General features: G+C 36.9%; 1 protein-coding gene across 1 annotated transcript in view; it reads left to right on the top strand.

Annotated features, from left to right (window-relative positions):
- The window catches only part of LOC126092594 (collagen alpha chain CG42342-like), a 614,083-nt gene that overhangs the window by 373,062 nt on the left and 226,769 nt on the right, over nt 1-14,252 (top strand). Inside the window, exons 17-18 of the mRNA XM_049908319.1 lie at nt 1,781-1,816; nt 11,378-11,482. Coding sequence (XP_049764276.1) covers nt 1,781-1,816; nt 11,378-11,482 — 141 coding nt within the window. The remainder of the gene's footprint in view (nt 1-1,780; nt 1,817-11,377; nt 11,483-14,252) is intronic.

The following is a 14,252-nucleotide window of genomic DNA, read 5'->3' as shown; positions in this document are numbered from 1 at the left end:
CTGACAATTCTGAGTAGAGAATGCCATGCTGCTTCAAGATTAATTATTTTCGCATACAGAACAAAACTTCATAAGTATTAAATTGGGGGTGAGTATCATCCTACGATTATTAAAAGTTCAATGAGATTGATTAATAATATTTTGTTTCAGTATATTGTAGTGTTATTATAATTTCTATGATAATTTCTTTTTCAGAGAGGCAAACTGTTTGTTCTTTTTTTAAAATAAAATCTTGACTTCCATTATTTATTTTGAATAAATCAGTGTATGTTAATTATTTCTTCGATAGATAATTCCTCTGAATACAAATATTAATAGTGTGAGCAAAGCATATCCTCCATAAACCAACACTTAATGGAGATTACCCATTTTGAGTACATTAATTAGATAACTCAATTACAGGTATATATTTAGTTCTTTATTTCTGTATCACAGTAAAACCCAATAATGCTCTTGACAGTGCAGATCCCATCTACTTACAGTCACTGGTTGACTAATCCATCGTGGCAACTGTAAAAAGAGGAGTATGATGCCACACTGTCACGATATCATAAGTTCAAAGTGAAACAAAATATAAAAAAAGGTGGTATTTTGAAACAGAGTTAACATAAATATGTTGAAATAAAAATTAATAAATATGTACCTGACATTGTTGAGGCAGGAAAGATATCGATGTACCATCAATATTAATAAACTACACTATCCATTTTATTTTTTACATTCTCCACCATGTCAATATTTCAAAAGTCTCTAACAACTACCCGTGTTCCCTCTTTATGGTCCAAGTTATGGCATTGGACAGGTCACTATACACAAAGCCCTTAATCCATCTCTTCCTACACCATATTTCCATGCTACTGCCTAAAATCCTCCTCCTCTTACAGAATACCAATGTTTCTCATTCTGTTCTCAAATTAGTATCAGTACTGCACCTTAATTGCTTTCTATCATTCTTTATAGTTAGTTACAATCACGCACAGTCCAAATTCTCTCTATTCATAATTATTTTTGTTCTTTTGTCTCCTTGTGTTGTCAATAATATCATTTTCTGTACATTTTCATCCAAAATCATTTCATGTAGTTTTGATTTCTACTATACTATCACTATTAATGCCCAAGAAATCCTAAATCTTTTAGGTGATATATATAATCATACATCTCTACTTATAAGTAATACTTGGTAACCTACAATGATTTTAGCTTATGTTAATTTTCATTTATGCAAAAAACTGTGATATTTGACCATACAAAGGTTGACAGAGTCAAATTTTTAACTGCTGTAACATGACATTACTATCAGTGATCAAGAGATTTAGTTAATAAGGCTATCACAGGAGAAGTGATATGTTAGAGTGTAAAGTACATTTGTGTTTCACTATATAAGAATTAATTTTGTTCAGCCTCCGTTCATAACTTTGACTTTTGAAATGTGTCTTGTTACATACTAGCAGACAGGGAGTAAAATATTAACACAAAACCAGTACTTAAATTTTTGGAGTATCGCAATTCTCCTGATACCATGTTTTATTTTCTGTTCATGCTGGCAGAATATTACTTTGGTTATTTGACATAGACTGACTACCATATTTCATTAATTTCATACATCTCAGAAGAGTGGTTTTGTAAATGCATGGAAATTATAATACAAATGTTGCATGGTCTTGTGTATAGTGTTTATTTATAGTTAGTTTTACAAAACAAAAATGTTATAATTTTGAAAACTCAATAAATGATATCAATTCAGTTTTGAAAAAATATTGAGAAAGAAAATCTGTTTCAGGGTGATGGAACGTTTGAAGGAAGTGGAACAGAATATGTAAGTTCAGGAACTTAGCAGGATGATTGCTAACTAGAAATTGTAGATAAGTTTTGCTTATGTTTGTATGGTAATTCTAAATGATTGTTGAAATATCAAAAAATCAAATTACACATTGAAATCAATGTAGTGTTGTAAATCATATATGTCATCACTGCAGTAAGAATAATCTTCCATTGCCTCTAAAAATGTCGCGAAATCCCAACAATCATTTAGAATCGTCTTCTATGTTATGGTACCACTTTATTTTAGTAGCCATTGTTATTCTGATTTTGAGAACATTGCTTTTGATCGATCATTCAACGTGTATTACTACCCTGTTTCAATTTTTGTACCATTCTAGTTAAAGTATAAGGTGCAGAATAATTTTATATCAACTCTTTTGGTTATATTTTACTAATCTTCTTATCATGGATATGTCTTTAAAAATGTCTGCTTGTAATACATCAAGGTATTCAACACTTTTTAAGTCTGTACATTATGTTGCTTGTGAGTGGTTTGTAGAAAACTGCCGAGTAATTTTATATTCCATTTGTGGAGTGGTTTTTGGGTATTTTTGAGCAGCTTCTTTAGTAAGAGCTGATGTATTTCTTCATGTCTCTTATACTTTTGAGTAATAAACACTTAGACTTCTGTCTACAAATCAGCATGGATTTAGAAAGTATGCCTTTCTCACACATGATATCCTGTGAATCATGAATGAAGGGCAACTGACAGATTCCATATTCTTAGTTTTCTGGAAAGCATTTGATACAGTGCCACATTGCAGACTGTTTACAAAGGTATGGGCATATGGAATAGGTTCCCAGATATGTGAGTGGCTGGAAGAATTATTAAGTAATTGTTGTTGTTGTGGTCTTCAGTCCTGAGACTGGTTTGATGCAGCTCTCCGTGCTACTCTATCCTGTGCAAGCTTCTTCATCTCCCAGTACATACTGCAGCCTACATCCTTCTGAATCTGCTTAGTGTATTCATCTCTTGGTCTCCCTCTACGATTTTTACCCTCCACGCTTCCCTCCAGTACTAAATTGGTGATCCCTTGATGCCTCAGAACATATCCTACCAAACGATCACTTCTTCTGGTCAAGTTGTGCCACAAACTCCTCTTCTCCCCAATTCTATTCAATATCTCCTCATTAGTTATGTGATCTACCCAACTTCAGCATTCTTCTGTAGCACCACATTTCGAAAGCTTCTATTCTCTTCTTGTCCAAACTATTTATCGTCCCTGTTTCACTTCCATCCAAGGCTACACTCCATACAAATACTTTCAGAAACGACTTCCTGACACTTAAATCTATACTCGATGTTAACAAATTTCTCTTCTTCAGAAACGCTTTCCTTGCCATTGCCAGTCTGCATTTTATATCCTCTCTACTTCAACCATCATCAGTTATTTTGCTCCCCAAATAGCAAAATTCCTTTACTACTTTAAGTGTCTCATTTCCTAATCTAATTCCCTCAGCATCACCCGACTTAATTCGACTACATTTCATTATCCTTGTTTTGCTTTTGTTGATGTTATTCTTATACCCTCCTTTCAAGATACTGTCCATTCCGTTCAACTGCTTTTCCAAGTCCTTTGCTGTCTCTGACAGAATTACAGTGTCATCGGTGAACCTCAAAGTTTTTATTTCTTCTCCATGCATTTTAATACCTACTCCGAACTTTTCTTTTGTTTCCTTTACTTCTTGCTCAATATACAGATTGAATAGCATCGGGGAGAGGCTACAAGCATGTCTCACTCCCTTCCCAACCACTGCTTCCCTTTCATGTCCCTCAACTCTTATAACTGCCATCTGCTTTCTGTACAAATTGTAAATAACCCTTTGGCTCCCTGTATTTTACCCCTGCCACCTTCAGGATTTGAAAGAGAGTATTCCAGTCAACATTGTGAAAAGCTTTCTCAAAGTCTACAAATGCTAGAAACGTAGGTTTGCCTTTCCTTAATCTTTCTTCTAAGATAAGTCGTAGGGTCAGTATTGCCCCACGTGTTCCAACATTTCTATGGAATCCAAACTGATCTTCCTCGAGGTCGGCTTCTACCAGTTTTTCCATTTGTCTGTAAAGAATTCACGTTAGTATTTTACAGCTGTGACTTATTAAACTGATAGTTCGGTAATTTTCACATCTGTCAACACCTGCATTCTTTGGGATTGGAATTATTATATTCTTCTTGAAGTCTGAGGGAATTTCGCCTGTCTCATACATCTTGCTCACCAGATGGTAGAGTTTTGTCAGGACTGGCTCTCCCAAAGCTGTCAGTAGTTCTAATGGAATGTTGTCTACTCCCGGGGCCTTGTTTCGACTTAGGTCTTTGAGTGCGCTGTCAAACTCTTCACGCAGTATCATATCTCCCATTTCTTCATCATCTACCTCCTCATCCATTTCCATAATATTGTCCTCAAGTACATCGCCCCTGTATAGACCCTCTATATTCTCCTTCCACCTTTCTGCTTTCCCTTCTTTGCTTAGCCATTTTGCACTTCCTGTCGATCTCATTTTTGAGATGTTTGTATTCCTTTTTGCCTGCTTCACTTACTGCATTTTTGTATTTTCTCCCTTCATCAATTAAATTCAGTATCTCTTCTGTTACCCAAGGATTTCTACTAGCCCTCGTCTTTTTACCTACTTGATCCTCTGCTGCCTTCACTATTTCATCTCTCAAAGCTACCCATTCTTCTTCTGCTGTATTTCTTTTCCCCATTCGTGTCAATTGTTCCCTTATGCTCTGCCTGAAACTCTGTAGAACCTCTGGTTCTTTCAGTTTATCCAGGTCCCACCTCTTTAAATTCCCACCTTTGTGCAGTTTCTTCAGTTTTAATCTACAGTTCATAACCAATAGTTTGTGGTCAGAGTCCACATCTGCCCCTGGAAATGTATTACAATTTAAAATCTGGTTCCTAAATCTCTGACTTACCATTATATAATCTATCTGAAACCTTCTAGTATCTCCATGGTTCTTCCATGTATACAACCTTCTTTCATGATTCTTGAACCAAGTGTTAGCTATGATTGAGTTATTCTCTGTGCAAAATTCTACCTGGCGGCTTCCTCTTGCATTTCTTAGCCCCAATCCATATTCACCTACTACGTTTCCTTCTCTTTCTTTTCCTGCTGTCGAATTCCAGTCACCCATAACTATTAAATTTTTGTCTCCCTTCACTACCTGAATAATTTCTTTTATCTCATCATACATTTCATCAATTTCTTCATCATCTGCAGAGCTAGTTGGCATATAAACTTGTACTACTGTAGTAGGCGTGGACTTCGTGTCTATCTTGGCCACAATAATGCGTTCACTATGCTGTTTGTAGTAGCTTAGCCGCACTCCTATTTTTTTACTCATTATTAAACCTACTCCTGAATTACCCCTATTTGATTTTGTATTTATAACCCTGTATTCACCTGACCAAAGTCTTGTTCCTCCTGCCACCGAACTTCACTAATTCCCACTATATCTAACTTTAACTTATCCATTTCCCTTTTTAAATTTTCTAACCTACCTGCCCGATTAAGGGATCTGACATTCCACACTCCGATCCGTAGAACGCCAGTTTTCTTTCTCCTGATAACTACATCCTCTTGAGTAGTCACCGCCCGGAGATCCAAATGGTGGACTATTTTACCTCCGGAATATTTTACCCAAGAGGGTGCCATCATCATTTAATCATACAGTAAAGCTGCATGCCCTCGGGAGTAATTATGGCTGAAGTTTCCCCTTGCTTTCAGCCATTCACAGTACCAGCACAGCAGGGCCGTTTTGGTTAGTGTTACAAGGCCAGGTCAGTCAATCATCCAGACTGTTGCCCTTGCAACTACTGAAAAGACTGCTGCCACTCTTCAGGAACCACACATTTGTCTGGCCTCTCAACAGATACCCCTCCGTTGTGATTGCACCTACGGTACGGCTATCTGTATCGTTGAGGCACGCAAGCCTCCCCACCAACCTCAAGGTCCATGGTCCATGGTTCATGGGGAGTGGTGGTGTTAATAAGTAATAGAACCCAGTATATTGTCCTCAACAGCTAGTGTTCATCAGAGAAAAGGGTATTGTCTGGAGTGTCTCAGGGAAGTGTGATAGGACTACTCTTATTCTCTCTATGTGTAAGTAATTTGATGGATAGAATGAGCAGCAATGTGCAGCTGTTTGCTGATGGTGCTGTGGTGTATGGGAAGGTGTCATCTTGGGAGACTGTAGGAGGATACAAGGTGACTTAGAAAAAATTTCTAATATGTGTAATGAAGAGCAGCCTTCTGGAAATGTAGAAAAATATGAGTTAATGCAGACGAGTCTGAAAATCAATCCTGTAATGTTCAAATACAACATACAGTGTACTGCTTGGCACAGTCATATTTATTAAATATCTAGGCGTAACACTGCAAAGTAGTATGAAATGCGACAAGCTCATAAGGATGGTAGTAGAGAAGGCGAATGTTTGACATCAGTTTATTGGGAGAATTTTAGGAAAGTGTGGTTGATCTGTGACTGACTAGATTCGGGTGATTCGTCTTCCCTCACAATTCTAGCCATTAAATGGATGAATTCTGAGTAGAGGCAGGGTGTCTTTTGGCATTAATGAGAGCTAAAAATTTTGTATAGGCTTAATAAAACCAGTCTCTGCTACTTTTTCCTTTCTTTCTTTAGTGAAGCCAAAAGTTTTTTTCCTACTAATTCCATGATGAGTTCTCCAAGAGTAGTCCACTGCAGCTGTACTCCATGGTAATTGGATCCAGAGTTGGCTGATATAATACTGAGCTGGTACTCAGTGATCACAGTTTTATTTTCAAGTTTTGAGATGTTAATTATTCTATTAGCATTGTTATGAAGTGAGCATGAAGCTCATAATTGACAAGAAATGTGAGATGACCTTTTTTCAGTCCAGATATCTTCAGTATTTCTGGCCCCCTTTATGATAATGATTTCTTTCATCAGACATTGTCTAGTAACACTACAATCAAGAAGATGACAGTATTTAGAGCATAAATGCTTCCATTTAATTTTGCAGCAGTTTAGTAGAAAGAACTGGATGATAGTTATTATAAGCTCATGCTCTACACAAATATCAAGAAGTGGACTCTGTTGCCAGTGCAGTTCACTACTCGTTATTTGGTTGTGACAGTATGCTGTGGTTCATAATATGTCCTAAATTAAGTTTTCAGCAAGTAATGTTAGTTCACCTGACTGTGGCCACTTCAAAAGAACAGAGCTTAACTGCTCACAAGAATGCTTATTAGAGTTATATTTATTAGGTGTTGTCATGATGATTGAGTGTAATGTAGTAGTTTTCAGAGATAGGGATGAGAAAGATCATGATCTGTTCATTTAAAGCAATGGGAGGAAGGCAGTGCTCATTGAGTGAACTAGTCTTTCCTGCAAAACCAACATTGTGATTACAATGTTCTCCACCTGCCTTCCCCTTCAAAAGGATGAACAAATCTGCTGCCCTCAGTCATCTTACCGTCATCTGATAACTGGGTTTCAGTGAGAGCAGCTATGTCTTTTTCAGCATGTGCTAACACAGAGGTTACAGGAGCTCCTCTTGTTTCTAGTCTGTAATTGATATTCATCACATCCATTTTTTTCCATATCCCTTGTCTAGTTTTCATTCTTTTTCCGCTAATTTATTTTTCCTGCTAAGTTTGATTTACCGTAAGGGCACAACTAACTAGTCAGATTAACCACCAACATTCTGATCACATGAGAAACACTCCCAAAGTGGGGCAAGCGTCAGTGTTTCTAAACAGATCTGTGCACTCATATATATTGACTGTATCTCTGAGTAGTCTAGATTAAAGACACTCTGTGTCAATCTCCACCTGTCTCCGTCACCTTTGTCATATCTTTGATTACACTGTTAGATATAAATCACTGGAAAGAGCCACTGCCACAAAATATCTAGGAGCATGCATGCAAGGTCATAAAAACAACCATTTGAAATTAGGCAGATAGCAGAGTGATATTCATTGACAGAAGCGAAATGAAAGTAAATACACCCACAAAAGAGGGCACAATTAATATAGAAGAGCTTTTTAAAGAACTGGAAATATTTAGTAGTAGTTTTTAAAAATGGAAATTAAAGCATAAAAAATTGTAAGCCAACAATGTCAACTTTTCCAAACATTTTTTAATTCCTATATCATCTACTTTCATTTTATTAAATTACAACTGATGATAGAAGAGAAAAAAATTTGCCCTCTCCATTGACAAACTGAAATAATACTCACAGTAATTTATGAAGAACCATGTAAGTGTGACTCAGAATAGGATGAGACACTGTAAGACAAAAATGACTATTTGAATTGGCTTACAAGTCAGCATATAAAATGTTAGAAGTCTACGTAGGCCAGAAGCTACCAAAATTGTGGTGTCCAAACTGGAGGAATATAAAGTCAGTGTCACTGCATTACAAGAAACTGGATTGTGTGGGGAAGGGATTTTATGTGAGAATAAATCATTAATCTTTTATGGATGGTATGAAGAGAATGGAAGGCTTGACTGTAGAACAGGATTTGTGGTGAGTGGCTGTTTCTGTAAGTCAAGTGAAGTGTGCAGTCAGCAGAGGATGTAATGTCTCATTACAAGGAATAAGTATGGAAATGTAACACTTGTTAATGCACATGCACCAACAAGTGATAAGGAGGAGAAAAGTAGATTTTATGAAGAATTAAAAACAGTGTGAAAGCATTGGTACCAGAAATATTAAAGTCATTTTGGGAGATTTCAATGCCAAAGTGAGATAGAAAGACCTGTGTAGGACCAACAATTAGGAAGGAGGCAGTACATGCAAAAACAGATGACAGTAAACTATAGATATTAGATCTTACAGAGGTGCTGCTGTAGGGACTGACCATTAGCTAGTAATTGGAAAACTACAATTGTACTGTAAAATATAGAGAAACAACATGGTCAAGAGATAGTTTGATGCTGAGAAGCATAAAGATCCAGAGTTGTGTCACCAGTATAATATCAGAGTGTATAACAAGTCCAAAGTCCTGGCATCAAACCTCAGTGATGAAATAAATGTTATTGATCAATGGGAAGATGTAAAGACCACTATAACTGAAGCAACAAAAGAAATCCTGGGAGGAAAAAATCCAACACCCAAGAAGAAATGGTTCAGTGATACATGTGAACAAGCTGTGAAAGCCAGGAAGAGAGTAATGGAGACTTCAATGCAGGATAGAAAGCATGCAGAAAAACAGGAAGCATTCAAGAACATAAAATGAGGAACAAACAGGATTCTGAGCACAGAGAAAAGAAAATTCATGACCAATATGGTTAATGAAATAGAGGGGGCAAATACAAATTTGACAACAGAAAAATGCCAGGAAAAGGGTCTGTACAGGAATAGGGAATATTTTGAGGAGATGTTGAATGCTGAAGATCCTGAAAGTATCTCCCCAAAAGGAATAATTGCAGAGGGTGTAGAGGAAGAAGAAACTGAAATGACTCAGTATGATGTAGTTAGAGCTACTAAGAAACTGGAGAATAATAAAGATGTCAGGAGAAGCTAGGATAATGGCAGAGATGTTAAAGGCAGTAGATGAAACTTTTCAGAAAGAGATATACAGTCTTGTAAGTGAAGCATGGAGAAAGGAGGAAATCAGTTACAATTATTTCACTGCAGGAATAGAACTCTAAAAGGAGCTGAAGCAGTTACAGAGGTATATCTCTGCTAACTGTTCCATACAAAAAGCTATCATGAATAATTTTTGATAAGCTGAAGTCTTATGCTGAAGACATTGGTCTAAGCTATCAGTCAAGTTTTCAGGCAGAAACATCAACTGTGGATCAAATTTTCACCATGAGACAAATCTTGGGGAACTGCTGTGAATTCAACCTATGCATCCTGATAGCATTCGTAGTTCTCTCAAAGGCTTATAGTAGTATACGCAGGTTAAGTATTTACAACATCCTGAAGAAGGATGGCACACGAAGAAAGTTAATCAACTTGGTCACAGCGTGTGCAGCAGAGGTGAGAGCCAAACTCAAATACTAGGAGGAACTGTCAAAGGAATCCTCCTTTGGTCCTCGAGAAAGTAATTCAAGAAATGAAAATAGAGGGCAAAGGGATGAAGCTAAATGCAAAGACACAGACATTGAGATATGCAGATGACATTGCAGCCAAAGTGGAGTCAGAGGAAGAGGTAGCAGAAATTATAATGGACTTAGCTGAGAATGTCAGTGAGATTGGATTGAGGATTGATGTGGAGAAGATTGAAGTGATGTAAGTACACAGAGAAGGCAATAATAATGCCCCACTACAGATGGGAGTGTGGATCATATCCAGAATGGAAAATTTTAAATACCTTGGCACCTGGATTAGCAGGCATGTTTAAACTAAAACAGGAGATTAATCAGTGTATAGTCAGTGGCTCTAAAAACTTTTTCAGCTTGAAGCATATAATGTCATCAAAAGACCTGTCAATTCAGACCAAACTTAAAGAAACCTTAAGCACCACAAAAAAAGATGAAGAGAACCTTAAGCACCACAAAAAAGATGAAGAGAACCTGTTGATCTTTGAAAGGAAAATCATGAGAAAGATCTTTTGAGCAATCCAAAAAGAGACAACATGGAGACATAGCTAGAACCAAGAGTTGTATGGCCTGATGAAACAACCAAAAATAATGCAGAAAATGAAAGTGAGGGGAAAACCTGGCAGGGAAAATTACTGGGGGGGAGGGGGGGGGGGGGGGGGGAAACGCCTGTTGGGCAAAACCTATGGCTATGGGAAAACTTGGCAGAACCCATCCAATTGGAAGACCAAGGAAGTAATGGAAGGATGAACTGTAGAAGGACCTTCACCAGCTGGGTGTCCATGAGAACTAGATCCAAAGTACACAATATTGGTATCTATAGAGGAACACTGTAAGGTTGGTGCATGATCTTTATTGTCCTTGATCATAAGTATGTGTGTATGCATGTAATTTTCGAATACTGTTGCTGTTAAGTAACTGTTAACTGGTTGTCCACATCAAGCTTTGTGCATTTTGTGTACATGATGTGTTCCTATACAACATGTATGTTTTCTGCACCAATAAATCACTAAAGATTGTATTTCCCATAGTTAACTGGAAAGTAATTCATGCACGATTTCTTTTAGTTTCTGAACAATAAAAAATAGAGGTTTTTTTATTTTTATTTATTTATTTATTGAAATAGTAATTTCTTGAACCACCTCCACAGATTTTTCACTGCACTGCCACAGTGACCCATTGTTTCAAGAAAATAAAAATAAATTAAAGTAATAATCACCAGACCAATATAATTTGGATAAAAAACTGCCTAGGGGTAAAGGGAGTATTCTTGTGAAATTGGTAGAGTTATTCATATTAAGATATTCTTATAAAATTTACCACTTTCCGTACCCACAGTAGAAATTTTTGTGTAATTTTATGAATATTGCATACATAATGATTCATACATAGGGTTATATTAAATCTGAAAGGAAATTGTCATGAGAAAGGTATTAAAAGGTGGAAAACTTACTTATGGAAAATAAATTCTTTACCAGGAACTAGGACACCAGCTTTGAATAAAATTTTTACTGTTGCAGGTAATTGGTCCTCCAGGCCCTCCAGGTCCAGCTGGCAGCCCAGGTCTCCAAGGACCCCCAGGGATCAAAGGGGATAGGGGAATGGATGGAACAAAAGGAGAGCCTGTAAGTGCTTTCACTGTCTGTATGTATGTCAGATATTTCTTTCATCAACCTAAATATAGCTTCAGCATAATTAAATTATTATGTTGTATCCATTGTTTGATGAAAATATTTGCCCTGGATTTATGACAATATGACCAGTATTCATACAAATACTACTTCTAACAGTGAGTTTCCTGTTGACTTTATATATCTTAGTATTCCCTCAGAAATTAGTAAGTAAAGGATTCTGGAATTCAGTTAACAATTGCCCTCCATACTTTTTGACAGCTTTCCAGCACCACTGAAGAATCTGGATGTAACTTTGGATGAGCACTTTAGCTGGGCAGAGAATAGTGTCAACTTGTGTGAGAAGACTTACAAGTGCCTCTGTGCCCTCAAAAAGTTTCAGAATATATACCCATAGGATGTGAAATGTAAATTACCCAATCACCCATTCTACCAAACCTTCACTATTGTCACACATTTCTCTTGATGAGACATCCACAGCTGGTGTAAGTACCAGTTGTTATTGAAATGTCTGAATAAATTTTATTTTCCAAAAATGAAAGCACAAGCAAGTTTCAGGACAGCAATCCCATCTTCAGGTTCATCTGAAAAATTATAACTAAATTGTGACAACCACAAAATGTCAAATTCTTAAAAAGAATGCAGAACTTGCAGTGATATTTTAAAAAATACAACTTATAGGTACAGAATGTCCAACTAATAGAGGTTAATATACAGATTCTGTGGTTAGTGGCATGTAAGCAGAAAATTCGTCTCATACATTCCTAGGCAGGACAGAAAACCTCTCCAAAAGCAGGGCAGCCTACATAAAAACACATTAAACCCCATTTATAAAAAGTGCGACTGCTGCAAATAAAATCAAAAGATCAACTATTAATGACTCTACATCACATGAACCACAATACTACTTATAATGATATACAGTTAAGAGTGTGTCTAACATGTTTCTGCAAAGAGTGAAATAGCTGGACTTTCATGCACTAGAACCAGATAAAGAAAGAATACATAATCTTTGCACCTACAGTCATCAGCGTGTATACTGTAGCACCCTTCTATAAAGACTTCAGCTTATCAGTACTTACCAACCACACACCAGTGTAAAAGTGCCAGGGAGTGGGCAGTATTGCCACCACATAAGCGAGTGCAATGCGTATGCCACCTCTTGGCTAAGCTCCAAACTAATATCGTCATTATCAGCGTATCTAAAACTTCTAAAAATAGAACCACTGTCATCATGCTAATTCCAAACATCCACTATTATTACAAATAATATTGCCTGCTGTAAACCAATTACAAAACCAACAGGTGTAACAAGAATTAGGTAAGTGACATAGCTCCTATCATGCCACTCTGGAAGTCATATGGCACATTATGACAGCACACACAAAATTGTCACTAAATTGTACCCATTCTGACTTTTTAGTAAAAAAAACCAATGGACCTAAATCAATAAATAACTTTTTAAAACCACCATCCTAACATAGACCACATAAACAATAGCCATATGAATGAAAAAACAATAAAAAGCTACATATTAGGAATATTTGTTAAAAGTATAAGCAGTAAATTACCAGTTTATCTCCAACACCATCCCACCTGGTGCATGGTGTGTGTGTGGAGGGGGGGGGGGGGTGACAACTTTAAAATCTTCAGTGGGTACCTTTGTTTTTTATTGCAGATTATGACTCTGTGGCAAAATCTACATATGTTTTGTCTGAAACATTTTCTTCATTTCGCCAGAGATGGCACTATAATCAGAAAAATAGCAATGGGTACACAATCATAATTTACGACATGCTACTCAATGGTCCTTGAAAATCCAATGACACGTGGGGTCCCAGCTCCATGCTGTGAGGGTAGAACAGGCCAGTATTTCATAACTTCTAATTGGAAACCCCATTTGCAACATTGTATTCCTGGACATGTCAAACAGGGAACTATTCGACAAGCCACCATCCCCATCTAGCAAACTACGACATATCATAACAGGCAGTACACTGTGACTGAATCTCATGTATTGTGCAGACATTGAACAGATAATGGCTCTAAACATTACATTACTTGTGCAGTGTTTATTGCCTGCAGACCTGCCTATCATTTGCAGAATAGACGTGCAAGTGGATGATGAATATTACAACAAAAGAAGAAAATATTGAAATGATCGCAATTTATGGAGAAGGTAGAAGAAATGCTGAGACTGCTGTTGCTGTGTATGCTGAGTATTTTCCAGAGAAAGCTCACTCTTGATCTGTCTTTTACAAGGCTGTGAACACTTTTATCTCTGATGGCAGCCTGTAGATTGAAAAAAGGAAACAAAAGAAATGTTTTACAAGAAAAGTTAAAGAAATAGCTGTAATAATGGCAGTGCACCATAACCCATGGATAAGCATCCAGCAATTACACCATGATTCCAGTATGTCCGTAGTTAATATTGTCACAATACTGCATCATCATAAGTATCATCCATACTTCGTGTCACTGCATCAAGAACTTCTTGATGCTGATTTCCATAATTGGCTAGTGTTTTGTGAATCGGCACATCAACAAATGCAATGACCCCCACATTCTTTGACAAGGTACTACTTTCTGATGAGTCTACATTCACAAACCAAGGTAGCATTAACCAGCATAACATGTGGTACTAGATTGTAGATAATCCCTACTGGTTACGGCGAGTTGACCATAAACATCCTTGGTTGGTTAACGTATGGTTATGGGGAACAAACTCATTGATCCATATTTGATCAATGACACATTGAATGGA

The sequence above is a fragment of the Schistocerca cancellata genome, chromosome 1 (genome assembly GCF_023864275.1).
Source record: "Schistocerca cancellata isolate TAMUIC-IGC-003103 chromosome 1, iqSchCanc2.1, whole genome shotgun sequence".
Classification (NCBI taxonomy): domain Eukaryota; kingdom Metazoa; phylum Arthropoda; class Insecta; order Orthoptera; family Acrididae; genus Schistocerca; species Schistocerca cancellata.
Note: the sequence above shows the minus strand (reverse complement) of the source record. Positions and strands in the feature narration are given on the sequence as shown.